Source organism: Diabrotica virgifera, chromosome 4 (genome assembly GCF_917563875.1).
Source record: "Diabrotica virgifera virgifera chromosome 4, PGI_DIABVI_V3a".
Lineage (NCBI taxonomy): Eukaryota > Metazoa > Arthropoda > Insecta > Coleoptera > Chrysomelidae > Diabrotica > Diabrotica virgifera.
In genome coordinates, this window is record NC_065446.1 from 105464027 (window position 1) to 105491297 (window position 27271).

At 32.9% G+C, this 27271-nt stretch overlaps 1 protein-coding gene across 1 annotated transcript in view; it reads right to left on the reverse strand.

Moving 5' to 3' along the window:
* LOC114328135 (ninein) overlaps positions 1–27271 on the reverse strand; it is a 170777-nt gene that overhangs the window by 21939 nt on the left and 121567 nt on the right. The window contains exon 7 of the mRNA XM_050648310.1: positions 11481–12750. Coding sequence (XP_050504267.1) covers positions 11481–12750 — 1270 coding nt within the window. The remainder of the gene's footprint in view (positions 1–11480; positions 12751–27271) is intronic.

A 27271-nucleotide genomic window follows, 5' to 3' on the forward strand; every position in this document is an offset into this window, starting at 1 on the left:
TTAAAAAACAAGAAAGAAAGCAATTTTGTTTTTTGCCACATAACTTTTTTCCACGGGGATATAGGTATAGGCATTTCTTCACAGAAAAAACTTCCATCCTTTCTCTTTAAAATGACGTTTGGTAGAAATCTCTATGATTTATATTTTCCGAAATATGATTTTTTAAAGTTCGCTTCTCACAGCATTTTTGGGCCACCTTCCCCATTATTTCGCAAACACTGTTCTGTAACTTTTTTTCTACGCATTTCTAGGTATATGCAATGGTACATTTAGTAGGAAGAGAAGTCAATTACCATTAAAATGGTGTATTGTATAAGGTTATACGACCATTTTTAAGCAAGTTATGATTTTTCAAAATTTTATACTTTTAACGATTTTTAATTTTTTTTACGATTATTTTTTAAATTTCTCATTATAACTTTTTTTCTTGTACATTTAGGTATGTATATACATTGTCGAATAAAAGAGAAAGATTATTTTCTTTACTTTAAAATGGTGTACATATTGTAAAAAATTCTTGGACTATTACCAAGATATCCGTAGGATATCCAAAGGTATCCGTAATTAGAGAAAAATTTTTATTTTTTTTTTAATTAGAAGAATATAATTATTGCGTATTAGAACATATTTTTTAATTCCAAATAACTTTTCTTAATAACACTTTTCCATTGTGAAATATAAAGGCACTTTACTCTTGAGCGAAATTCATATTTATTAACATGCCTCGTATACTACTGATAAAATTTGATATCTGAATAAAAAAGTTTTCCATATGATTCCAACTTAGTGGGACATATGGCATGTGTGTATGTCACATTTTGAAAAAGCATATCTTGTTTAAAAATAGTCCTAGAATTTTTTGCAATGCACCGTTTTAATAAAGAAAATAAGATTTCTTTTGATCAAGTATATTCAAATGGGAAATAAGCCACAATTTTACCTAAAAATGATTTTATTAACGTTTCGACGCCCAAGTCGGGTGTCGTTGTCAAAATACAAAATAATACTAAATAAACAAAAATGTTGTTGCTTAGTAAAAAATTCTTCTAATAATTTATTTAATCTGACTCATTTATATCGGCAATTCAGACACGTATTATACATTTTAAAGTAGACGACTTTAAAATGATATTGCCAATATTAATGAGTTGCGTTCCTGGGACGACTTTACTAAAAGATAGTTCATTCGATTACATGAAATCAATCCCAACTCAAGAATATCCGCCACAAAAAATCATAGCATGTGATCTGTCTTTAAAAAGACAACCAAATGCAACGGTGGCACTGAAATTCTCGCGTTAGAGATTCCATAGTAAATCACGAGGGAAAACCAGGAAAAACCTCGTGATACTATCCCGACATCGTAAGTATTTGGGTTTACATTTAGTTTACTCTCAAAACTAATACCAAATTCTGACTTGATATTTACTATGGAATCTCTAACGCGAGAATTTCAGTGCCACCGTTGCATTTGGTTGTCTTTTTAAAGACAGATCACATGCTATGATTTTTTGTGGCGGATATTCTTGAGTTGGGATTGATTTCATGTAATCGAATGAACTATCTTTTAGTAAAGTTGTCCCAGGAACGCAACTCATTAATATTGGCAATATCATTTTAAAGTCGTCTACTTTAAAATGTATAATACGTGTCTGAATTGCCGATATAAATGAGTCAGATTAAATAAATTATTAGAAGAATTTTTTACTAAGCAACAACATTTTTGTTTATTTAGTATTATTTTGTATTTTGACAACGACACCCGACTTGGGCGTCGAAACGTTAATAAAATCATTTTTAGGTAAAATTGTGGCTTATTTCCCATTTGAATATACTTGATTATAAAAATGCCACAAGAAAATAGCTTCAGAACAACATTAAGAAACCGGTATGGGCCTAGCGTTTGTCAAAATTTTAGGAGATTGGAAACTTTGTACGAGAAATTGGCACACTGTCAAAATTCAATTAAATTTTTAAGACGATGTAGAGACAACAATTTAATACCAAAAGGCTTGAGGTTACGACCAGCATACTCAAGCAGAAGACTCCAAAATATTTTACATAGAGCCAGTGTGTCAATGATCCGGGAAAGGTTACAATTTCATAGATCAAATTTATTTTTTATTGAACAAGACATCGTAAGTATTGAAGATTTGCTTTACGGAATGATATCAAATTCTGATTTTGATCGAATTATTTTTAGTTTACACATAATTTATCAAAATTCATATCAGAAACAAAGAAATATACATTTAAATAAATTTAATATTCTTTTAGAACAAAATAGTATACATACTTTTGATAACCTAAATAGAAATAATGACATATTAGCGACAGTTGTCAATCTATCAAATAGACATTTAAATGCAACGGAAAATTTGGTATTGTCAAAAGGTTTAAACTATGCTGTCACTCATCCATCTATTCCAAAATTAGACATAATTAGTTCAGTGGAAAAAATATCCCAGTGTTTACCAACTCATGAAAAAGAACAGTATAGGGTACTATGTAAACTTGAATTGGAAAAGACAAATAAAATTGAACAGAACATCAGTAAAGAGGAAATGAAAGCTTTAAAAACTTTAAAAAATGATGACTCCATAACGATCCTACCAGCGGATAAAGGAAATGCAACTATAATAATGGATAAAGTACAATATGAGGACAAAATTACAGATCTAATTACAAATGGACCTTATACCAAATTAACGAAGGATCCAACGAAGACACTGGAAAACAAAATCTATAGAACTTTATTCAAATTTAAAAATGACCTAACGTACTATCAAAGAAAATTAATGACACCTCATTACAGTAAGACACCACAGTTTTATGAAGTACCGAAAATTCACAAAGCAAATATTCCACTTAGACCTATTTGTAGTACCGTCAATTCTCCTTGTAGTGAACTATCAAAATTTTTATTAAATATTATAAAACCATTTGCAAATAATAATGACACATTTATAAAAAATACACAACATTTTTTAAACAAATTATCAAATATTGAATTTAATCCAAATAATATTTTAGTAAGTTCTGACATAAACAGTTTATTTACAAATGTGCCATTAGATAAAACTTTAAACATAATCAAAACGAAATTAGAAAATGATAATACATTAACAACTAGGACAAGACTAAATGTATCAGCTATAATGGAGTTATTGACATTATGTACTAATAATACCTATTTTCAACTAAATAATGAATTCTATAAACAAAGTTTTGGTCTCGCAATGGGCTCTTCTTTATCTCCATTATTGGCTAATATATTTATGGAGGATTTCGAAACTAATATCATTTCTAAACAAAATTTAAAACCCACAGTACGGTGGAGATATGTAGATGATGTGTTTTCCATATGGCCTCATAGATCGGAATTGTTGGATACGTTCCTGAATATTATAAACGATCAAGAAGAGACAATAAAGTTTACAATGGAAAAGGAATACAATAACACCCTACCTTTCCTCGATGTTTTGGTCTCAAAGAAGGATACTGGATATGAGACTCAAGTGTATAGAAAACCAACACACACCAACAGATATCTCAATTACAAATCAAATCATAACATCAACGTTAAAAAGGGAATCATTAAATCCTTATATGATAGAGCCAAAATTACTTGTTCTAACGAAAATTCATTTTTAGAAGAAAAACAATTGTTAACATCTGTTTTATTAAAAAATGATTATCCCATATCGTTTATAAATAAGGAATTGTCAAGATTGGATCGAATGGAACAGAACAACTTAGAACGGGATCCTACAACATTCACAAGAAATAATACGAGGAAAATATCAATACCATATGTAAAAGGACTATCCGAGAAACTTAAAACAATAGGAAATAAATTCAACATATCAACAAAATTCAAAACAACAAACACATTGAGATTTATTCTATCTAAAACTAAACCTAACAGTGAACAAGAAAGAACAAAGAATTGTATTTATAACATACCTTGTGAATGCGAACAATTTTATATAGGTGAAACGTCAAGACCATTAGACGTTAGAGTAAATGAACATCAGTCTTATATAAAAAAATAGAGAATTTGATAGATCTCAAATATGTCAACACGCATGGGATAATGAACATAGAGTTCAGTGGAGAGATTCAAGTATAGTCCTAAAAGAAGCAGATAGTAAAAAGAGAAAAATCAAAGAAGCGGCTCTAATTATGCTAAATGAAACCAATTGTGTCGCAAATTCCTCGGTAGAATGCAGTAGGATGTGGTTACCCATATTAAAGGAGGAAGTCAATAGAAAGAAAATACCACAATTAGTAAATCAGTAACATATCGAGTTAGTACATTTAGTATTTTAGTATTATTTAAAATTTAAAATATCAAGTCAGAATTTGGTATTAGTTTTGAGAGTAAACTAAATGTAAACCCAAATACTTACGATGTCGGGATAGTATCACGAGGTTTTTCCTGGTTTTCCCTCGTGATTTACTATGGAATCTCTAACGCGAGAATTTCAGTGCCACCGTTGCATTTGGTTGTCTTTTTAAAGACAGATCACATGCTATGATTTTTTGTGGCGGATATTCTTGAGTTGGGATTGATTTCATGTAATCGAATGAACTCTTTTAGTAAAGTCGTCCCAGGAACGCAACTCATTAATATTGGCAATATCATTTTAAAGTCGTCTACTTTAAAATGTATAATACGTGTCTGAATTGCCGATATAAATGAGTCAGATTAAATAAATTATTAGAAGAATTTTTTACTAAGCAACAACATTTTTGTTTATTTAGTTTTATTTTGTATTTTGACAACGACACCCGACTTGGGCGTCGAAAAGTTAATAAAATCATTTTTAGGTAAAATTGTGGCTTATTTCCCATTTGAATATACTTGATTATAAAAATGCCACAAGAAAATAGCTTCAGAACAACAACAAGATTTCTTTTGTATTCAGCAATGTATATGCCTAAATCTAGAAGAAAAAAAGTTATAATGAGAAATTTAAAAATAATCGTAATACATTAAAAATCGTTAAAAGTATAATGAAAAACCATATACTGCTAAAAATAGTCATACAACCTTCTATAATAGACCATTTTAAAGGCAATTGACTTCTCTTGATAGTAAATGTACCATTGCATATACCTAAAACTGGGTAGAAAAAAGTTACCGAACAATGTTTGCGAAATAATAGGGAAAATGACCTAAAAATGAAGTGAGTGGCGTACTTTGAAAATCATATTTCGGAAATTATAAATCCTAAAGACTTCGACGAAATGTGGTTTTAAAGACGAAGGATAGAAGTTTTTTTTCTGTGAAGCAATGCCTACACCTGTATCCCCGTGGAAAAAGTTATGGGGCAAAAAACAAAAGTGCTTTCTTTCGTGGTTTTTGTTTTGTCTTTTTGAATATATTTTTGTAAAAAAAATATTTTTGACTTTCGATGGTAAAGGACCCCGCACAAACCTTATGGAAAATAGGTCCCAGTGGATTTCGTTCATACTTTGGGAAAATACTCTTTGAAGCATCCTGATAAAAAGTTCTCATGGGCACAACTCAATCGTATGAAGGATTTTCAAGATTTAGAGGCCCAAACTCGGAAAATTATAAGATTTACGGGGTATTCCAATTCCGTGAGTTACTGGTTATTTGGCAACATGTAGAAGTTTGGATCAAGGAAAAGTACCAGTGGTCTAGGATTTTTTCCTGGCTATCCAATGGCGACCTTTACTTTGACCTTGACCTTCAACGGACGTCATCTTCTAGAGTTTCGAGGGTTTTCGACATTCAATTGATATAAACAGATTACTCATGGGTTTTTGGGATCGCTAAACGCGAATATGCCATCAGAATTGCCCTCCGGATGACTTGGTGGCCAGGGCCTCTGCAAGGGTCGTCATCTTCTAGAGTTTCGATGGTTTTCGGCATTTAATTGAAGCAAATGAATTACTGGAGGGTTTTTTGAGTTCGCTATACACGAATATGCCACCAGAACCGACTCCCGGAGCACCTGATTTCCAAGATCAATGAAAGGGGCTCCTGGAGTTTCGAGGGTTTTTGGTACTACAATAATGTAAACGGATTAGTTATAGGTTTTTGGGGTTGCTGAACACGAATACGTGATCAGCTCAGACACAGGAGCACCTGGTGCCTAAGACAGGTTATCTTCTGGAGTTTTGGAGGAAGCAAATGGATTACTCTTAGGTTTTTGGGGGTTACCGAACATGCATACTACCGAACATGCATACTGTCGAAACTCCAGAAGAAGACCTGCCTTAGGCACCAGGTGCTATGTGGGTCGGATCTGATGGCGTATTCACGTTCTGCAGCCCCAAAAACCTGTGAGTAATCAGTTTACATTAATTTAGTACCGAAAGCTCTCGAATTTCCAAAGCGTGACGTGCCTTAGGCAACAGGTACTCCAATGTCTGTTCTGATGGGGTATTCGTGTTCAGCAACTCCAAAAAGTTATGAGAAATTCGTTTGCATCAATAGTACCAAAGACCCTCGAAACTCCAGGAGCCCCTTTCATTGACCTTGGAAACCAGGTGCTCCGGGAGTCGGTTCTGGTGGCATATTCGTGTATAGCGACCTCAAAAACCCTCCAGTAATTCATTTGCATAAATTAAATGCCGAAAACCATCGAAACTCTAGAAGATGACGTCCCTTGCAGTGGCCCTGGCCACCACGTCATCCGGAGGTCAATTCTTATGGCATATTCGTGTTTTGCGATCCCAAAAACCAATGAGTAATCTGTTTATATCAATTTAATGCCTAAAACCCTCGAAACTCTAGAAGATGACGTCCGTTGAAGGTTAAGGTCAAAGTAAAGGTCGCCATTAGATAGCCAGGAAAAAATCCTAGACTACTAGTACTTTTCCTTGATCCAAACTTCTACATGTTGCCAAATAATCAGTAACTCACGGAATTTGAATACCCCGTAAATCTTATAATTTTCCGAGTTTGGGCCTCTATATCTTGATAATCCTTCATACGATTGAGTTGTGCCCATGAGAACTTTTTATCAGGATGCTTCAAAGAGTATTTTTCCAAAGTACATATGAACGAAATCCACTGGGACCTAATTTCCATAAGGTTTGTGCGGGGTCCTTTACCCTGGAACAATTTTTCTGTAGACGTGTTTGTTCCAAAAGTGCATAGAACTCACCCTAATGCAGCCTGTTCCTAGGGACTAACTCGCTCCTTTCTCAAAAACGCACCATTTTAAATGGTAGCATTTCGAGGTTTTTTTTCATATATACGAGGTCCCTTGACCATACGAAACAATAAAACCACGTTAAAGTTGTAGTTCCTTTTAGGTCTCTTATTTTGAACAATCAATAGCCTATGAGTTTGAGTTTATGTGCTAAAAGCACGGGGAAAAATTTTTATTTTCGAATTTTGAGGATGCCCAGAGAGAAAATGGCGAATTCAAATGGCATTCAAAAGAACGAAAAAATATACATACATGAAAAATACTAATTTACAAGTTTGCCAAAAAATTACCCGTTAACCTAAATATTCTTTGAAAATTTCAAATATTTCTTCTCCAAAAAATCTGAAAAAAAATCAGAGTGTTTTTGGGCATGACTATGTATGTTCATGATATTTTTCAGATTTTTAAAGCAAAGCATCGCTCAGGAATTTTTTTTTCGAAAAAAACTCATTTTTGGCGATAGGAGACCCCTGGGGCTACCTAGGGAGCTAAAAATTTGGCTAAAGGGGTAACTAAATATGTAGATGCCGAGTACAGATTTTACCATCTTATCCTGCTATAGTCTGTAGAAGTATGGTGTAGGCAGGACAAAACTGACAAAAGCACCAGGGTTCGAAATGGTAACTGGCAAGGTATTACAAAAGTGTACAATAAAAACTCACAGATACCTACAGCATTTTTTTCAATGCAATCCTCAGAACTGGCTATTTAGATAAAATATCCAATTTAGAAATTATAATTAAAAAAGATAATAAAATTTAAACACTATTCATATTTTTTATATTTTTGTCTTTAAACAGTTGATCCAATTTATTGTAAAGTATTAAGTCCAGTTTGTTGCTTTCAGTTGAACATAATCTCGAGAATGGTGCAGTTCCTCGTTGCAATCTCATGTTGTTATGTACATAAATGTTATGTACACATATTATGTCACATGTTACGTACATAAACCAACTCAAGTACTGATTATATTGAATTTAGATACCTTTCTACCCATTTCTCTTGAAGAATTTGATGGAATAAGAAACTAAAAAATGGAGAAATACCCACTAAATGTCTTACCAATGATATTACGGCCAAACTACCAAATACCACCGCACACATCTTATGGAAAATATAATGTCACTCAAATTAAATTAAATTTACATGAATAAATTCGTCTCGAAATTATAATCAATTCATATCCTTGGGTCAACTCTGAATTTTGATTAATAACGGCGTAAATTGATACAGATAATTTAAAATCAAATGGATATGTAAATGAGCTACAGAGAGAAAAGAGATTTTGTGATTTGTCAGTTCAAAAATCTTTCTGCAGGTATTAAGGCAGAGGCTTAGTCTTATCTTATAGATAATAAAGTGCAAAAGTCTATATAGTCGGTTCGCTAAACTCAGACACAACTGGCCAGTGATTTTAGTAAGTAATTTTTCCAATTTATCAAAATTTGCAAAAAAATAATTACTAAATAGTTAATAATTACTAATAAAAATGTGATTTCGATAAACTTTAATTACAATAGGGAACTTGAATAAAATTTTAAATTCTAAAAATTTTAAATTTTAAATTCGAGAAAAATGTTATAAATCACAACCGAACATAATTTAAAACATTTATCAAAGATAAAAAAAGTTGTTTTGTGTTCCGTTTGGCGCCTAAAGACGATTCTAAATTCAAATTATTGTAGCTAGACCAAAACGCGTCGTGACGTCATATGATTATATGTTTACATTCTGCACCAACAAAGTAAACATAATTGTATATAATTTTAAATTAGACATTATAAACGTCAGTAGAAAAAACGTTTGATCGTTTGAACTATTTTAAATCCATAGAAAACTTGTACTTGTAGAAAATGGCACTAAACAACACGTATGCGGTGTTTTCTTTTATTTCCATAGTAAACCTTCTTTCCTTCAAAAACTGTTTCAAACTGTATTCAAAACTGTATCATATTATTACAATGACATACGATAAATGTCATTAGAATATAAATATTTTTCCCGTATTCCGTGACGATGAGCTGGCCAAATACACAAGTACACACACTTAAAAATGTTTTGCATATTATCTGTAACGCCACTGAACGTTTCTCATTTGAAATTTTTTGCACTGATTTTTTTTTGTCTACTAAAATAATGTATTTTATTGTTTGTTTTTTGTTTCCTAATCGTCGCAAAGATTCTCAGTATTCATATTGCGTTCATCAGTTTTCGAAAACCGATATTTGTAAAAATTGGTTTGCGTTTTATTCACTTTGTAGTGAACAATTTGAATAGACAAGTGATATCTGAGTTCAACAGAGCTAGACCCGTTACTTTGATTGAGGAAGGCCACACACAAGTCGACGTTGCTGTCCGGGTTGGAGTTAATCAGAGTGATGTGTCTCGGATTGTGGAAAAATATCGAGAGACGAATTCTGTTAGCGATCGTCTAAAAAGCGGAGGACCCAGAATTACTACCAATGTCCAAGAACGCTTTTTAACGTTAACTGCCCGAAGAAACCCCTCTATGACATGACTGTCCCAGCTATTAGAAGAGAGCTCCAGCAAGCTCATAACCAGGCTCCAGACTATTAGAAACAGGTTACATTCGGCGAATTTATTTACAAGAAGACCATTGTTTGTACCAAAGCTTACGTTAGAGCAGAAAAGGACTCGACTGGAATGGGCCAATGAACATTTACAATGGCATGACAACAGATGGAGAAACGTGTTATTTTCTGATGAAACCAAAATTAGCCTTTTGTCGGATAATCGCCGAATTAGGATTTGGAGGAACCCAAATCGACAGGATAGACTTAACCAAGCTGTTCAAAGAGTCCCATATCAAGGTGGCTCCATAATGTTTTGGGGCGGCATCATGCTAAATAATAAAACTCCTTTAATTCCTATTGTTGGTAACATGAATGGACAAATTTATATTGATACCATTCTTAGGCCTATTGTACGCTTGTGACGAGGAGCTGTTAGTCCAGAATTTATTTTTATGGACGACAATGCGCTTCCCCATCGTACGAGACATGTGACAGATTTTTTAGAGACAAAAGATATCGTCAGATTACAATGGATACCTTGCTCACCTGAGCTCAATCCCATTGAACACGGATGGGATATGCTCAAAAGAAAAATTCAGTCCCGGCAGCCACCCCAAAGACCTTAGAATAGCAGCGATTGAAGAATGGGGCACCATGGACCAGAACCACAGAATAACTAACCATACAGAAGCGAAACTCAGGCCCAAAATGGTAACATAATTTTCATGCTCATGTGTCAACGTAACTGGTATAACCTCACTTTTAGACTGACAGTGACAGTTGTTTTTAGTTAAATTTTATATTTATATATGTTTTATTTTATAGTTTATTTATATTTTATAGTTAAATTTTATATTTCAAAATTAATTAATAACTACTTGTCAAAAATATTACATCATTTGAATTGGTCTATTCCTTAGAACATCAAGTTCCATTCTGTAACTAGGGCTCAAGGTCAAATATTTCGGTTCCCACACAATCAATGGACACAACAGTCAGTTTCGCTTCTGTATGGTTAGTTATTCTGTGCCAGAACTACATTAATACACTTATAAGAAAGCATGGGACATCGCATTCAGTCTTGCATTGATGCAAGAGGTGGAAATACGGCATATTAAATATTAGTGCCTATATCTGTACAAATTTAAAAAAATATATTTATAATACATATTATAAATAATAATAATAAATTGTTAATCCTTTAAATTTTGTTTATTGTTTTTTTCAAAACATACAATTTTATATATTATAAAGTATTTTGTTAAAAAAAATAGATTTCACCAGATTTGGTGGATAATTTTGAAAATATTACATTATGCAAAACATTTTTGAGTGTGTGTAGGTGGAGGCCAATAAACTAAAAAGAAGAAAAGAATACACCTAAATATAACCATAAATATAACCATAAAGTTAAACTATGTGACGTCACGGTCCGTTTGAACTATTTTAAAATATAGAAGACTTTAAACTTGTACTTCTAAGTTATTATGAGTTTTTGAAGCGTGAAATTTTGGAAATCTCATTTTTAAACAAAACTGAACAATGTTATGTAATAAAAAAATATGTAAGTTCCCTATTTATGCCGTTATTAATTAAAATTTAGAGTTGCCGCAATGATATGAAATTATTGTAATTTCGAGACAAATCAATTCATGTAAATTTTATTGCACTTAAATGATAATATGTTTTTCATAAGATGTGTGCGGTGTCCTTTCTAACCTTATATTTAGTATCTCTAAGAAGGCATACTTACGTTGCATCATTTGTTCATGGCAGTATTTCTGTTGTTGAAGACATACTTGCAGACTTCTGACTCTTTGTTCCAAAAAGTTCCGCCTAGCATTCAAATTATGGAAAGATCTTAAAGGTATGACTATTTTCTGCTCAGGTCCAAAATTCGGACAACTGTTCTGACTTCCAGAACCAGTTCTTTGATCTGTGTCACGATGCCCGTCGTCCTTTTCTGGCACGTTTTTCTTATAAATATTTTTGTTGTACTTCTTTGTTCTCTTAGGCCTACAAGGTGTACAGGGGGTAGAGTTTTTGTCTAAACTAGTGGTACTGCAAGACGTGGACGGACCATTCGATTCGGTTTTGTTATCAAAACTCCAACTAACTGGAAGAGACTTACAATTCTCTGATTGTTCATCACTTCTCCCTTGCTGATTCCAGACCAGCGACTGATTCATATATGATGCATTACTTTGGATTTGAGGACTAGGTGGCATCATTTCTTCTGGATATCGACTAGTATTCTCAATTACATAACACGACAAATTTTGCATTTTGTTCAATATTCTAATTTCTTCAGTATCTAGTTCAACTTGGACGGCTACATCCTTCGCTTGTTTCAGTGCTAACTCAGTCAATTTTTCTTTCAAAAACGCTATTTCCTCGTCCTTCTGTAACAGTTTTGTTTCGCTCTCTTCTTTATACACTTCAAACTCTTCTTCCAAATCGGTAAACTGTTTTTCTAAATGATAAGTCTCTTCTATAGTAGGAAGTCGACCATCTGGCAAATCTTGATCGGTGAATTGCTCTTCATACTCTTTCATCTTTATAATTAAATCCGCCAATTTATCGCTATTGACTTTTTGCTCAGCTTCGTACATTTGTCTTTCTTCATCGACCTTATTCTGCCAATAGTCCTCGCATTTCTCGTACTCGTTCCGCAATAACTCGACACAATTTTCCAAGTCGGCACATTTAGCGCACAAGTCTTTGTTTTTCGCTTCTAGTTGAGCCACCTTCGCCTCAAATTCGTCGATAAAGTCTGTTTGTGAGCTAGCGCAAGCGCAATCTTTTTGCGGACTGTCGAGTTTAAATGCATCTAAAGAGTTAGCACTGTTACGAAGGAATGACTTCTCCAATGTCTCACTAACCTTTTTCAAAGTATCACAGTTTATGTTGTCTTTTTCGATCATCGTTCTCATGGCTTCTTTTATATCCCTGATTAATTTCTCTAGTTCTTGTACTCTACTATATAAATATTCCGGGTTTGTACTCCAGTTCGCTACCAAGCTCTGAAAAGAAACAGAGTATTATATATTATGTACTAAGATATGTAAAAGAAAGATACAACTACAAACATGTAACATTCTAAGCATTTATTGGGAGAAATCAATCAGCGTTTTCAATTATTATAGTTTAACATTATCGCAGTAATTTTATTCAAGATGTTAAATGTCCAATATATGATACCACCTACATATTTTAGACATTTAGACTATGTATAACTGACAAGTTTGATCAGGAATTCTGCGTTTTTCTATGCGAGTCTGTCTTCAATCTAACGCTATCTGATGAATCTCAACAAAGATGAAACATGATTTGACATGAACAGACAGACTTCTAGAGGTATTTCTAGAGGACTTGTGGAATTTTTGATATTGCTATTGAGCAACCAACTACAAAGAAATACTAGAAATTGTAGGGAAATTTATAATGACGAGTACAAGCGACTAGTACATGCAGAAGAAAGAAAGAAGAGGCTTCGAAAAAATGCTAGAGCATAAAAAAACAGACATGAAAGTAGAAAATTCTACCCACCTTGCATCTCCGTCGTATATCTGTACTTCTAGCTCTGTCCCATAGTGGCTTACCATCGATTTTTCTAAGTGTTTTCGTCTGCTTTTTCTAGCAGTCTAAAGAATAAAGGGATGCTAGAAACGCTATCAAACATGCTGTTCAATTAGTTCTTAAGATAGTCATCAGAAAAACCAATGTAACGGACCCGATAAATACCAAATCGGTACAAATTACTGCATGTTCGGGTGATGTAGCTACCATTAAGGGGTCTTCTTCTTCTTCCGGGAGAGGCACTACAAGTGCCTAGATATCTTCAGGATTCAACTAAAAAGCCATATTTCGAAAGCCTCAATTTTCTTGCAGGTGGCGTCTCTGAGAGTCCACGACTCAACTCCGTACAACAGTATAGGAAAGATATAACATCGTAGTAACCTGATTTTAATGGATATTGATAAATCATGACATTTGAATAGCTTAGCCATTTTTTGAAATGCAGATCTTGCTTTCCTATACTACATTTGATTTCTAGAGAATGGTCTCAATTTTTATTGACGTTCGTACCAAGGTAGGTGTATGTTTTTACTCTTTCTATTTGTTGACTGTGCCTTAAAATAGGGAAACAAAAACCAAGTACATGGCAGTCGTGCGGATGCCTTTATATATTTGGGCACATAAATCAAGTTTTCTTTCAAGGTTTTGTATTGACTGTATTGAATTTGAAAACCTAAAAGACAAACACAAATAGTTCGTTCGGCATGCGTCAAAAAGCGAAGTATGTTTATATAAAAGTCTGCTGGACCAACAAGGGAAGTTATCCTTGATACAGAAGGTAAATTAAACGAATGATTTTTAAGAACTTACGGGAGGGACTTGTTGAATTCCAAAAACAAGCAAAAAAAAAGGTTAAGGCGAAAGTTTCCAAACGTCAACCAAAAAATACAGCGCAATTTTTAGGCTGTCATGCAAAAACAAAAAAAAAAAAACTGATTAGCTCCGTTAAAAATGTAAATTATGTATTATTTTAAAGGTTAGTAGAAATAAAAAAACCTTACTTTCGTGTCATAACATAAGTTGATATGTGCCGTGACTCTAAAAAGTTGTCGCATCATATTGTAAACAAATGTTTGTGTAAAGTATTCTTTAATCAATTTGCATTTCTTACTTGCTTTGCACATCACTGAATTTTACAGCATTTGTCATCTCAAAAATACCAAATTTATTAATAATACCGGTTCACTCGGATATGACATTCCGAAATGAGACACGTTAAGCAACAGACAAATTTTTTACACCAGACACTGACCTCTATATTGTGACTGTTGTTATTTTGGGAAACGAGCCAAAATGTGAATCGGAAGAGCCGATTGATGTAGGTCATTTTCTGCGTTGCGTTTTTATTTAGAAAAAATGTATTTAGAAAAAAAAGTATTTAGAAAAAAATGTAGGTAATGATATTCTGGCTTGGATAATATGCCGCGTTCTACAGGGTAATTAATAACTACGTGATAAAGCAAATATCTTCTTCAAGTGCCATCTCAGCGACGTGGGTCGGCAATCATCATAGCTATTCGGACTTTAGAGACGGCTGCCCTGAAAAGTTCATTTGATGTACATCCGTACCATTCTCTCAGGTTGCGCAGCCATGATATTCTATATCTCCCTATGCTTCTTTTTCCTTGAATATTTCCCTGCGTAGTCAATTGGAGCAAGTTGTATCTCAATAATTGTATGTTGCAAAGCAAACATAAAAACATAGTTTTTAAATGGGATACCCTGTATATTTTCTCATATTTAGATGTAACGGGTATTTAACGAATTTTTGACCATTTTTATTTCGAAGTCGCTCTGAAATTATGTACACTGTATTTAATGAAGGAATAAATGAATTAGTATCCATTTTACATAATAAGGTTTAGGTACATATTATGTTCTAGTTTTCAAATTAAGTTTAACAAAAACGATCGACAAATATTCGTATACTTTTTAAATGTATAAATATTGAATTAATATGATATCTGGTGGTCTGATAAGTAACCTCTTTTGCCGATTGGTGCGCTGCGATCTCACAAAAAACATTAAATCTAGAAAGTCTAATCCTTTTTAGGCATACATAGAGATGAATCAAGTCAAACTAGTTTCATTTCACTCAATAAACTTGACTTTGACTTAAAAACCAAACTTTTTTGGTAAAAAAGTTTTGACTTGCCTTGATTTCGATATCTAAGGTTTGACTTGAAATCAAACTTTTTCAAACAGTTTGAAGTTTAAATATCATATTGCGCAACGTGTTTATTTCCAATTCTAATTGAAAGCGTGCCGGGTTTTGATTTGACTTACATATTTGGACATGTCTGAACCTTTACTCTGCGACTCCGCAAATTAGTTATAGCAAATACATTAGACGATAATACATTCAACTCTTGACATTTCCTATTAATTTTGTGGAAGCAAACAAAATAGCGCCATCTAGTGGTATGGGTTGTAATCGTAAACTATGCTTTTAAAAGAAAGGTATTTTTATAGGATCAAATCAAAATACAAATTTAGTAAAATTACTATGGAGTCTCTAGCGCGAGAATTTTACTGCCACCGTTGCATTTGGTTGTCTTTTTAAAGACAGATCATATGCTATGATTTTTGTGGCGGATATTCTTGAGTTGGGTTGATTTCATGTAATCAAATGAACTATCTTTTAGTAAAGTCGTCCCAGGAACGCAACTCATAAATATTGGCAATATCATTTTAAAGTCTTCTACTTTAAAATGTATAATATACTCGTATGTCTGAATTACCGATATAAATGAGTCAGATTAAATAAATTATTAGAAAAATTTTTTACTAAGCAACAACATTTTTGTTTAATTTAGTAGTATTTTGTATTTTGACAACGACACCCGATTTGGGCGTCGAAACGATAATAAAATAATTTTTTGGTAAAATTGTGGCTTATTTCCCATTGAAAATAGTTGTTCATAATACAGTGATGAGCGTGCTAATAATCGGCAAAATAACGCAAAAGATGGAAAAAATAATACATTGCGAAACAAAAAGAGATTAAACTAGTAGTGGAGGTGGAACTTACCGTTATAAATGTATAAATAATTAACATTACATTGCATAGTTTTCCACTTTAGATGTGTGTGACAGTTGTCTCCTCTGATACGTCTAAAGGTGGGAAATTATGTAATGTAATGTTAATTTATACGTCTATAACGATCATTTCCCCCTCCACAAGTTTCATCTCTTTTTGTTTCGCAATGTATTATGTTTTCCATCTTTTGCGTTATTTTGTTGGTTATAGGGCTTTTTATTCCCAGTCATTTGTTTCGAGCTTGTGTCAAATGTCGTATAATCCGTGTATATTAATACAAGAATAAAAAACCGCTAAACGCCGTAAAAATGAGTGGCGTATAAAATATTCCAGCTACAAAAGATCTGATATGAATATTACGTGGCGCGAAAATGGATTTCATTTGATGCAAAACAAAATTCTAGTTTTATTTTAAAAGATTTTTCCATAATATTTGCTAAATTTTAAGTAAACGCGCCACAAAAGAGTAACTTTGATACAGTTTGAATTTTGAAACTCTTTTTTGGAGCGTTTACTTCAAATTTAGCAAATATTATGGAAAAATCTTTTAAAATAAAACTAGAATTTTGTTTTGCATCAAATGAAAATCCATTTTCGCGCCACGTAATATTCATATCAGATCTTTTGTAGCTGGAATATTTTATGCGCCACTCATTTTTACGGCGTTTAGCGGTTTTTTATTCTTGTATCAGGAGTTTTTCAAAGTTATTTATAAATTAAATGTATGAAGTTGAATGCAATGTTCCTCTATTACACGTCAAGCTTTATAAATGGTCACCTTTGTTGCACTATCTCCCAAATGATCTAGCGTCCATCGAATGTACACTAGATTTTTTTCTATTCGAAATAGATTGAAAAAAAATATTGAGATGGCCGGTAAATGAAGTCGGATTGCCCGTTGCCAGATCAAATTTAGCGTCGTAACCACTACAACTACATACATTAACATAAGTAAACTATTTCGGGAATAATCGTTAATTGGATTATACTTTTGTAGCTTAATAACTCCAAACGGCTTAACCGATTTTGATCAGTAAACATGAGTTTGAAACGTATTGACCAGTAGTGTCGGATGGATCTAAGGTCAAGTATGATAACTGAAGCTATTACAGGAATTATTGAGCTTGCGAAACCGTTTTTCCCACATGAAATAGATTTTATCATACTTATGAAGCCTATAACCTAAAAATTCGAATTTTCCCGGATATGAGGTATACACCGTTGATTGGTCTTGAGTCCTTCTAAAACGCTAAGTTATTGGCGCAATTTGTAGGTTGAAATGTTGAGTAATTGTCGAAAAACCAAAATTTTCAAAGTTTAGTTTTTCAGTTTTTCGGCTATACTGAAACGTGTGTATGTCTGATCCTGACGGCTTAGACACCATTTGAAAGCTTAAGTCAACACTATTGATTTGATGTATTTGCGGTTCTCCTGCCTCTTCTTGATCCGAATATATATACCCCCAAAAAATATGCCGTTTTGTACATACCAAGTCCTATAGCTGGCTTATGGGTGGTCAAAAGTCACAAACTACACCGGTTCTAAATCGGCCCTGACCTCCTCTTCAAACACAGAGAAAAAATATCAAATCAGTTTAACTTTCAAACACACATACATACATATCCACAAACATTTTCCATTTTTTAAATAAAAATTGAGTCACATTTCTAAGCTCTATAACTTTTAAATGGTATAACCGCTTTTCAAAATTAGACATCCGTTGGAAAGGTAATGATCAGTACTGTTAGAAGCCTCAAAGGTCTGACTTAAATTTTTGAAGTTTTTGGGAATTTTGGGGACCAGAACGAAAAAGAGACCCTAAATAGGAAGGGCATTTACGGTCAAAATATAATAAAAAATTTCCACCCTCGAGATGAGGTGGCAACCATCCCATGGTAAAAGCGTCTTTCGGCAATCATATAGATTTTGATCCTTGGACTATCCACTACTTATTGTCAAATTTTCAAGCAAATCTATCCATTCTGTAAAAATTGCGAAGTGAAAAATTTCAGTTCCTGGACTAATTATACTTTTGGAGCTCTATAACTTCTGAACGGCTTACCTGATGTTGATCACTAAACATGAATTTGAAATGTATTGACAAGTGGTATCTGATGCATCCAAGATCGAGTATAATAACTGTTACAGGAATTATTGAGCTTGAAAAACCGTTTTTCCCATAAGAAATAGATTTGATCATACTTATGAAGCCTATAACTTAAAAATTCGAATTTTCCCAGATATAAGGTATACACCGTTAGACGCATCCTGAGTCCTTCTACAAACGCTCAGTTATTGGCGCAATTCGTAGGTTGAAATTTTGAGTAATTGTCGAAAAACCAAAATTTTCAAAGTTTAATTTTTCAGTTTTTTGGCTATGGTGAGCAGTGTGTATGTCTCAGCTTGATCGCTTAGGCGCCATTTGAAAGCTTAACTCAACCCTATTGATTTGGTGTATTTGCGATTTTCCTGTCTTTCCTTGAACCTAAGATATATACGCCCAAAAAATATGCTACTTTGTATCTACCTAGCCCTCTAGCTGACTTACGGGTAGTCAGAAGTCTAAAATTAGACCGGTTCTGAATCGACCCTCACACCCTCTTGAAACACAGAAAAAAAATTCAGATCGGTGTAACTTTTCCACACATATACATACATACATACATACATACATACATACATACATACATACATACATACATACATACATACATACATACATACATACATATCCACAAACATTTTCCATTTTTTAAATAAAAATTGAGTCATATTTCTGAGCTCGATAACTTTTGAATGGTATAACCGATTTTCAAAATTAATCATGCGTTGGAAAGGTAATGATCTGTGCTATCAGAAGTCGCAAAGGTCGGGCTTAAAATTTTGAAATTTTTGGGAGTTTTGGGGACGAGAACGAAAAACAGGATTTAAATGGGAAGGGCCGTAAAATCCACACCCTTGGACCAAAATGGAGAGGTAACATATGGATGGACGAGTCTTTTCCTAAACTTTAAGATGGGATTTGGCCCAATTTTAAATTCAGTCAGGTTTAGAAAATCGAAAATTTCGTGTATATATAGTGTCGCATGTAGGGGTGTTGTGCGCCACTGGTGAGAACTGCCGTTCTCTGTGGATTATACACAGATTATACAACATATATGACGAAGCTCGAAACAAATGACAATCGATGAAAAGCCCTATTAGCGCGCTCTTCACTGTATATTTAAAAGTAGTATAGGTATGCTTGGCTTGTTTGTTACGTTCGTTTTGAAGTATATGCTTTGTGGGATAATGTCAGAACCTGATAACCTGAAACTTTTTCGGCTCATAATATGTAACAGAACAAATTGAGTCAAATTTTGAAGGAATTCCTACTGCAAAAATTAAGAGAAAAAATCTGTAGACGAAGCAAAATTAATTAAGAAAAAGAAATATACTGATGTATTTGATGTTGCGGCAGGAGATTGCAAAACAATGAAAATTGCAAAGTGCATATTATGTAAAAATAAAGAACAGCGTTATAAAATGACAAATAATGGAACTAGTTCTTTAAAAGGACATCTGATGCAAAGTCACAAAAAATTCATTGAACTACTCTGTCAAAAATAATTATATTTTGTTGTTCCTTTAAATTTAATAATTTTCTTGAATTTACGACTCTATTTTGACTTAATCGCTTCCCGTGTTAAGTTATTTTCATATGGGACTCATTGTATTTTTAATTTTGTTATCTTAATTGGCAACTAACATTTATATCTCGACAAAAAAGTATATCTACTAAATAAATTATGTTTCAAACTCTTTCAAACTAGTTTGTCAAATTGTTTGAATTTTCAAACCTGTAACCATTAACGAGTTTGACTTGACTTGAATCATTTGTCGGAAGGATTGACTTGAAATTATGTCAAACCCAAGTCAATTTCAAACATTCAAGTCAAACTTGTGCAACTCTAGTCACAAATGTCAAATTTTAGCGCGATGCGGCCATTAGCATATTTTTGATAGCTTCAAAAAAATGAAGTGTTTATAAAAATGACGCATATCAACAAAAATGTCTTTGGACCTCTAATTAAACATTATTATTTAAGAAATAAAACGGCGAAAGATACAAAAGAAAAGCTGGATAAATATTATGGGACTAATGCTCCCTCAGATTACACTATCAAATTTTGATTCAGTGAATTTATATATTTTTTATAAAGGCCGTATATCTATCTACATTGGATGAACCACGTAGTGGGCGGCCCAGGCTCACCGATGCAGTTCTCCCGAAAAATGTTGAGAAAGTCCACGAAATGGTTCTAGCTGATCAGTAAAGTGAAGGTGAAAGAATTAGCAGAGGCAACAAGAATTAGTTACGAGCGCACTAGTCATATTTTCAACGAAGTTTTAAATAATATGAAAATATTATCCTGCCAATGGGTGCGGTGTTGCTGATCGTTAACCAAAAACATTTTGTTTGTCCAAACCGCTTTTAACTCCATTTTTTTTAAACTAATCATTCTAAGCCGGTCAAACTTCTAGGACCTATTAATAATACATAAATAAAGAAGACCAAATAAGGTCAATGACTAATTTTAATTAGGGAGGTGATTAAAGAGTTGCTTCCGATCACTATTTCGCTGAAAAAAATAGGGACCGACATTCTTTTCATTATAAGTCACTTAATTTTTGCAACGTGGAATGAAGTAAACACTTCTGTTGTATGTAGGCATATGAATTTATTAAAAATCCTTAAAATTTATCCACAAGGGAGTGGAAGTACAAAACGTTTTCGGTCAAACTGACCATCATCAGTGTAAATGTCCAGTGTACAAGTAATTGAAACTACACTTCAATAGGTATAAAAACCTCTAAATTACATTATTGTTACAATCTATATTAAAAAGTGGTCGACATGATGTTGATGTCGTAAGATTTTACAGATCACATGTGAATGTATTTCATCCTTGCTCGAAAATTGCACAAGGTAAGTACTTGTGTTCAAGTGAGAGGTTACCAACCAACTCAGTTGGACCATATTTCTTTAAAAGTTACGCGACATATTTTACTGGGCACAAATTGTTCGCATGTACATCCAAGCAAGACAATTTATGATTACTATTATCTGTTATTTACAGTCACATATTTCCTTGGCCAAATGCTTTAAAATGATACTTATAGTATTTTTGCCAAAAAAATTTCTTGGGCAGGCAAAAAACTCCACCAAAAACATTCGCATGTGCACAACGTACGTAGGTACACGGTATACAGGGTGTAACAAAAATACAGGTCATAAATTTATTCACATATTCTGGGATCAAAAATAGTTCGATTGAACCTAACTTACCTTAGTACAAATGTGCACATAAAAAAAGTTACAGCCCTTTGAAGTTACAAAATGAAAATCGACTTTTCCCAATATATCGAAAACTATTAGAGCTTTTTTATTGAAGATGGACATGTGGCATTATTATGGCAGTAGTATCTTAAAAAAAATTATAGTGGAATTTGGAAACCCCTCAAAAATTTTATGGGGCTTTTGTTCCTTTAAACCCCCCAAACTTTTGTATACGTTCCAATTTAATTATTATTATAGTACCATTGGTTAAACACAATGTTTTAAAAAGTTTTTTGCCTCTTAGTACTTTTTCGAAAAATCAGTTTTTATCGAGATATTTTGAATATTTGTCAAATCCACCACATATTTGTATATGGTTAAGTATGATTATGGACACTTGGTAATAATATGAAAATTTATTTATGATTTAATTTTTAGGTATATTTTCAACCATATTAAAAAAGAAGCCACATCTCGATAAAAGGTGCCTTATCTAAAAAATACAAAGAGGCAAAAAAGTTTTAAAAAGACTGTATTTAACTAATGGTACCACAGTAATAGTTTAATTGGAACGTACACAAACATTTGGGGGGTTTAAAGGCACAAAACCCCCATAAATTTTGTATGTAAACGTATTAAAAAAGAAGCCGCATCTCGATAAAAACTGCCTTATCGAAAAAATACTAAGAGCTAAAAAAGTTTTGAAAATATTGAGTTTAACTAATGGTACCACAATAATAAATTAATTGGCACGTACACAAAAGTTTGGGGAGGTTTAAGGGAACAAAACCCCATAAAATTTTTAGGGGGTGCACAAAATTCACTTTAATTTTACTTTAAGATGTTCATGCCATAAGAATGCCACATGCCTATTTTCAATAAAAAATCTCTAATAGTTTTCGATATATTCGAGAAAATCGATTTTCATTTTGTAACTTCAAAGGGCTGTAACTTTTTTGATGTGCATATTTGTACTAAGGTAAGTTAGGTTCATTCGAACTATTTTTGGTCCCAGAATATGTACTTTAATTTATGACCTGTATTTTTGTTACACCCTGTAGTACTCCGGCACGGGAGACATTTTGAAAATTTTATTTTGACCCGCGCTTAAAAGTATTTGCCCACCTCTGATCTAGTATGTGATAAGAAATAAACCTAAGATTAAGTCGTAAGATTAAAAGTCTTTAAAGATATTTTCGAATTATCTTCTTAACTTTAGATTTTAAAACAAAAACTTACCGTTTCGTAACAGCTTTAGATATCATCACAGTCAAAAATCTATAATCTTGGCAGAAACTTCCATTTTAGAGATAATTTGTAGAAAGCAAAGCCGAATTTATTATGTATTGATTTTATGCGATAAAAATAAAATAACGATAGATACATATTAATCATGTAATGCAATGATTAAGTGAAATTTTCCACCTAATCATTGCAATCTGGTTAACTCGAATACAAACATTGTTTAACGTCGCATTACATTTATCTAATAAATTGGAAAGTGATCCGAAACATTCGCAATTCCATGATAAAATTTTAGAATAGAACATAAACATACGCACATGGTTGTTAGCCGAAATAAAGAGAGACGAGACCATGGCAACGAATAAACAAAAATTTAGGCCAAAGCTATGATTGACATTTTAAATTAAATGCAAAATATATCTTGTTGCGCATCATATTTCACTTATCACATTTAGATTAATAATATTTTATTATAGATTATTCAAATCGCAATTTACATTTGATGAGATCGCCATAGTGATTATGTCATTGATTCGATTGGCTATCTGAGAAACTTATAAATTCGGAAGTTACAATATTTCGGCCATGTAATGAGACATCCAGATAGGTATAAACTTCTACACCTCACAATACAGGGCAAGATCGCCGGAAGAAGTGGCTCAGGCCAAAGAACATCCTGGTTCTGAAATCTCCGAGAGTGGTATCAAGAGACCACCGTTAATCTCTTTATAGCTGCTGTAAACAAAGTTATTATTGGTAATATGATTGCCAACGTTCGATAATCGGAAAGGCTACTGAAAGAAGAAGGAGATCTTATAACTGGGGAGGCGCTACATCGGGCGCCACCCCAGATGGCGAATAGGGGAATGCCTCTCTAGACCAGGGCGCATCTGTAAAAATATTAGTACATTTGGACGTTGAGAGGTGACTCAATTTTTTTTGCAAAAATGGCTTGAAAATAAATCAAATAATAATATTTGAGTTATCCTCCCTCTCAAAAAGGTCCGAAACATTGTTTAAATAATCAAAATGTCAAAAAATTAAGGAAAAATTCGATTTTTTTCTTGGTTTTTTGATTATAACTTTAAAAGTATTCATTTCCGAGAAAAGTTGTACTAACATAAAAGTTGCGTAATTAAATTTTCTACAATATAGAATTGGTTAAAAATTTAAGGAATAGTCACTCTTGTTGCAAAATAGCAATAATTGTGAAAAAAACATACAAAAACAAGTATTCGCATTTTACGTTTTTCAACCATTTATGCTAGACTTAGGACCTTCATATTTCACCCTGAAAAATTTTATGATACAGTAAAACAATATTGTAAATTTCATTAAGATCGGTTCAATAAATTTTGCAAAATAAATTTTGCAATCCAGCTTTCGTAAAAAAAAAATGCATATAGAAGTGTACTGTACCTTTCATTTCCAATTTTGCAAAATTAAAATCGCTTAATACCACGCCGTCAGGAATTTTTTTAAATAAACATTAATTATTGGTGCTACGCGCAGGACAGCGGATAGGTTGCTCTGATTGGGCATTCCAATGACCTTTGATAATGATTGATACATTTTAATTTTTATGACATTTCGATATAAATAAATAAATTTGTTTATTGCAAAATAAAAACACATACTCTATCCTTTGAAATAACACTTTTATTAGCAAAAACTTTCTTTGTTCATATATTTTAACTTAAATAATAAAAGTTTATTATTTTTAAACATATGCAATTGTTTTAAACAATATTTCACAAACAATAATAAAATTAGTTTGATTTTTGTGGAATTAAAAATTAAAATACAACAAAATATAGAGTAAGAAAATAATATATTAGATAAAGATTGGAAGAAATTTTGGTGGAAATCAACCTGTGTGAATCGAACACCGCTGTCCTGCGCGTAGCACCAAAAATTATTGTTTATTTCAAAAATTTTCTGACGCCGTGGTAATTAATCAATTTTAATTTTGAAAATTGTAAATGAAAGGTACAGTACACTTCTATAAGCAAAAAAAATTCAACTTGCTATCTGCTTTATTTTCAGTCCTGTAACATTTTGAAAAAATGAATTTTTTTTGCGAAAGCTGTATTGCAAAATCTATTGAACCGATCTTAATGAAATTTACAGTATTATTTTACTGTATCACAAAGTTTTTCTGGGTGAAATATGAAGGTCCTAAGTGTAGCATAAATGGTTGAAAAACGTAAAATGCGAATACTTGTTTTTGTATGGTTTTTTTCGCAATTATTGCTATTTTTCAACTAGGGTGACTATTTTTTAAATTTTTAACCAATTCTATATTGTAGTAAATTGAATTACGCAACTTTTATATCAGTACAACTTTTCTCGGAAATGAATACTTTTAAAGTTATAATCAAAAAACGAAGGAAAAAGTCGAATTTTTCCTCCAATTCTTGACATTTTGATTATTTAAGCAATGTTCCGGACCTTTTTGAGAGGGAGGATAACTCAAATGTTATTATTTGATTTATTTTCAAGCGATTTCTGCAAAAAAATTTGAGTCACCTCTCAACGTCCATCTCAAAACAGATCCGCCCTGGACTACTCAGCTTATAAGTAGTAAAGAGGAAATGAAATACTCAGGGTGGACCAAAACTATCACATATAAATGAGAAGCAGCATTTTCATGATGTGTTAAGGTGGACAAGAATTCTTCGGAACAGTTTAATACGGAAACTTTTAGAAGACAATTACCATATTATATTGATACGGCTAAAACACTGCGTTGGGGAAGGCAACGGGAGACCACCCCATTATACTTCCTAGTAAAGTCATCATGACCTTGATTAGTGAAACGACTAATAGTACCGGTCATGGGCTGCGGAACTCAAGATTTGGCAGGTTAAGGAATACACAATTAAACCAAAGAGTTTCCCAGGTCGCCAGCCAGCGAAATCCCTGGGAACTAAACATCACCAAACATAAGATGAAAATGAAGAATCCGTATAGAATTGCTACATTGAATGTAACAATTTTATATGAAGCCGGTAAGCTGAGAAATCTACTCTCTAAAATGGACAAACTAAATATCACTAATGGGGGATGAGTGAAGCAAGAGAGCCAAATACAGGGAATTTCCTAACAAACGGATACCAAACCTGTAAATATAAATAATATAATCCAGGTTGATGCTCCGACTGTTGACGCAGATGAGCAGTGGGTGCAATTAAAGAATTTTACCTTCAAATACAAGAAGTGCTAAAAATAACATAGAAACACAAAATAATAATAATTAGGGGAGACTTTAACGCTAAAATTGGACAGAAGATAACGCAAAACATCACCGGAAACTTTGTCTTGGGAGAGAGAAATTAAAGAGGTGAGCGTCTAATCGAATTCTGCCAAGAAAATGACTTCGACATAACAAATACCTAGTTTCAACTTCCAGAAAAGCGCCTGTACACGAGAAGTCCCCTCAAGATGGACAATAGGTAATCAAATAGATTACCTCTCAAGGCGCACTCTCACGGTTCGATTTTAGTTGATCAACTTTAGTGGATCCACTAAAATCGAATAATAATAGCTGTGAGAACATGTTTCAATTTTAATCGGTCAACTTTTGTCGATTCAACAAAAGATTGATCGAGTCAAACTTTATCGTTCAACTTGACATTTTTCAGACGAGTTGAATAGTGTTTGAAGCGTAATAAACATTTGTTGGTCGACTTGAATCAGTTACGCAGACTCTTGTCTGCGTAAATTGTTATCGTTTAAATTAACAAAATGAGTTTAAAGTGGTCAGAGAGTGTTAGGTTCAATGTTTATATCCTTCTGTATCCTCCAAAGCAAGTTCTTTTAGCAGACTTTCAGAAACACAATATTCATTCCTTCTTTTAATCCGATTTCGTATCCAAACGACGTTTTTTACGTTCTTTATTCCATCTTGACATAATTTTCCTGAGTTGCTGAATAAGTAAACTACTAATAATATTTATACTTAGGGTTTGCCAACTTTTTGAAAATTTCAAGATCTTGTCTTGATTTCAAGACAAGATCAAGACAAGAAGTAATTTAGATTTCAAGACAAGACAAGAAATTTTATGTCAATACTAAGATTTCTTGTCAAGAAAACAAGAAATCTTGAAATATCTTGACTACCTAATTAAAAACTAGATTTTATTTTAAATAACAAATTTAGCACATTTTTAAATCGGAATTGATAAGCCATGAATTAAGGCAGATAACACTTCTTATGGAGTCAACGACTAGCAGATTTCTTGGCTTTGTTATTGTTACAAGTTGCTCTTGAAAATAGACTTCCGCAGGTACAGATGTTGCTAGCGTTCCGAGAAAATCCTTGGCCATTTTCGATAATGACGGGTAGATATTTTCGTGT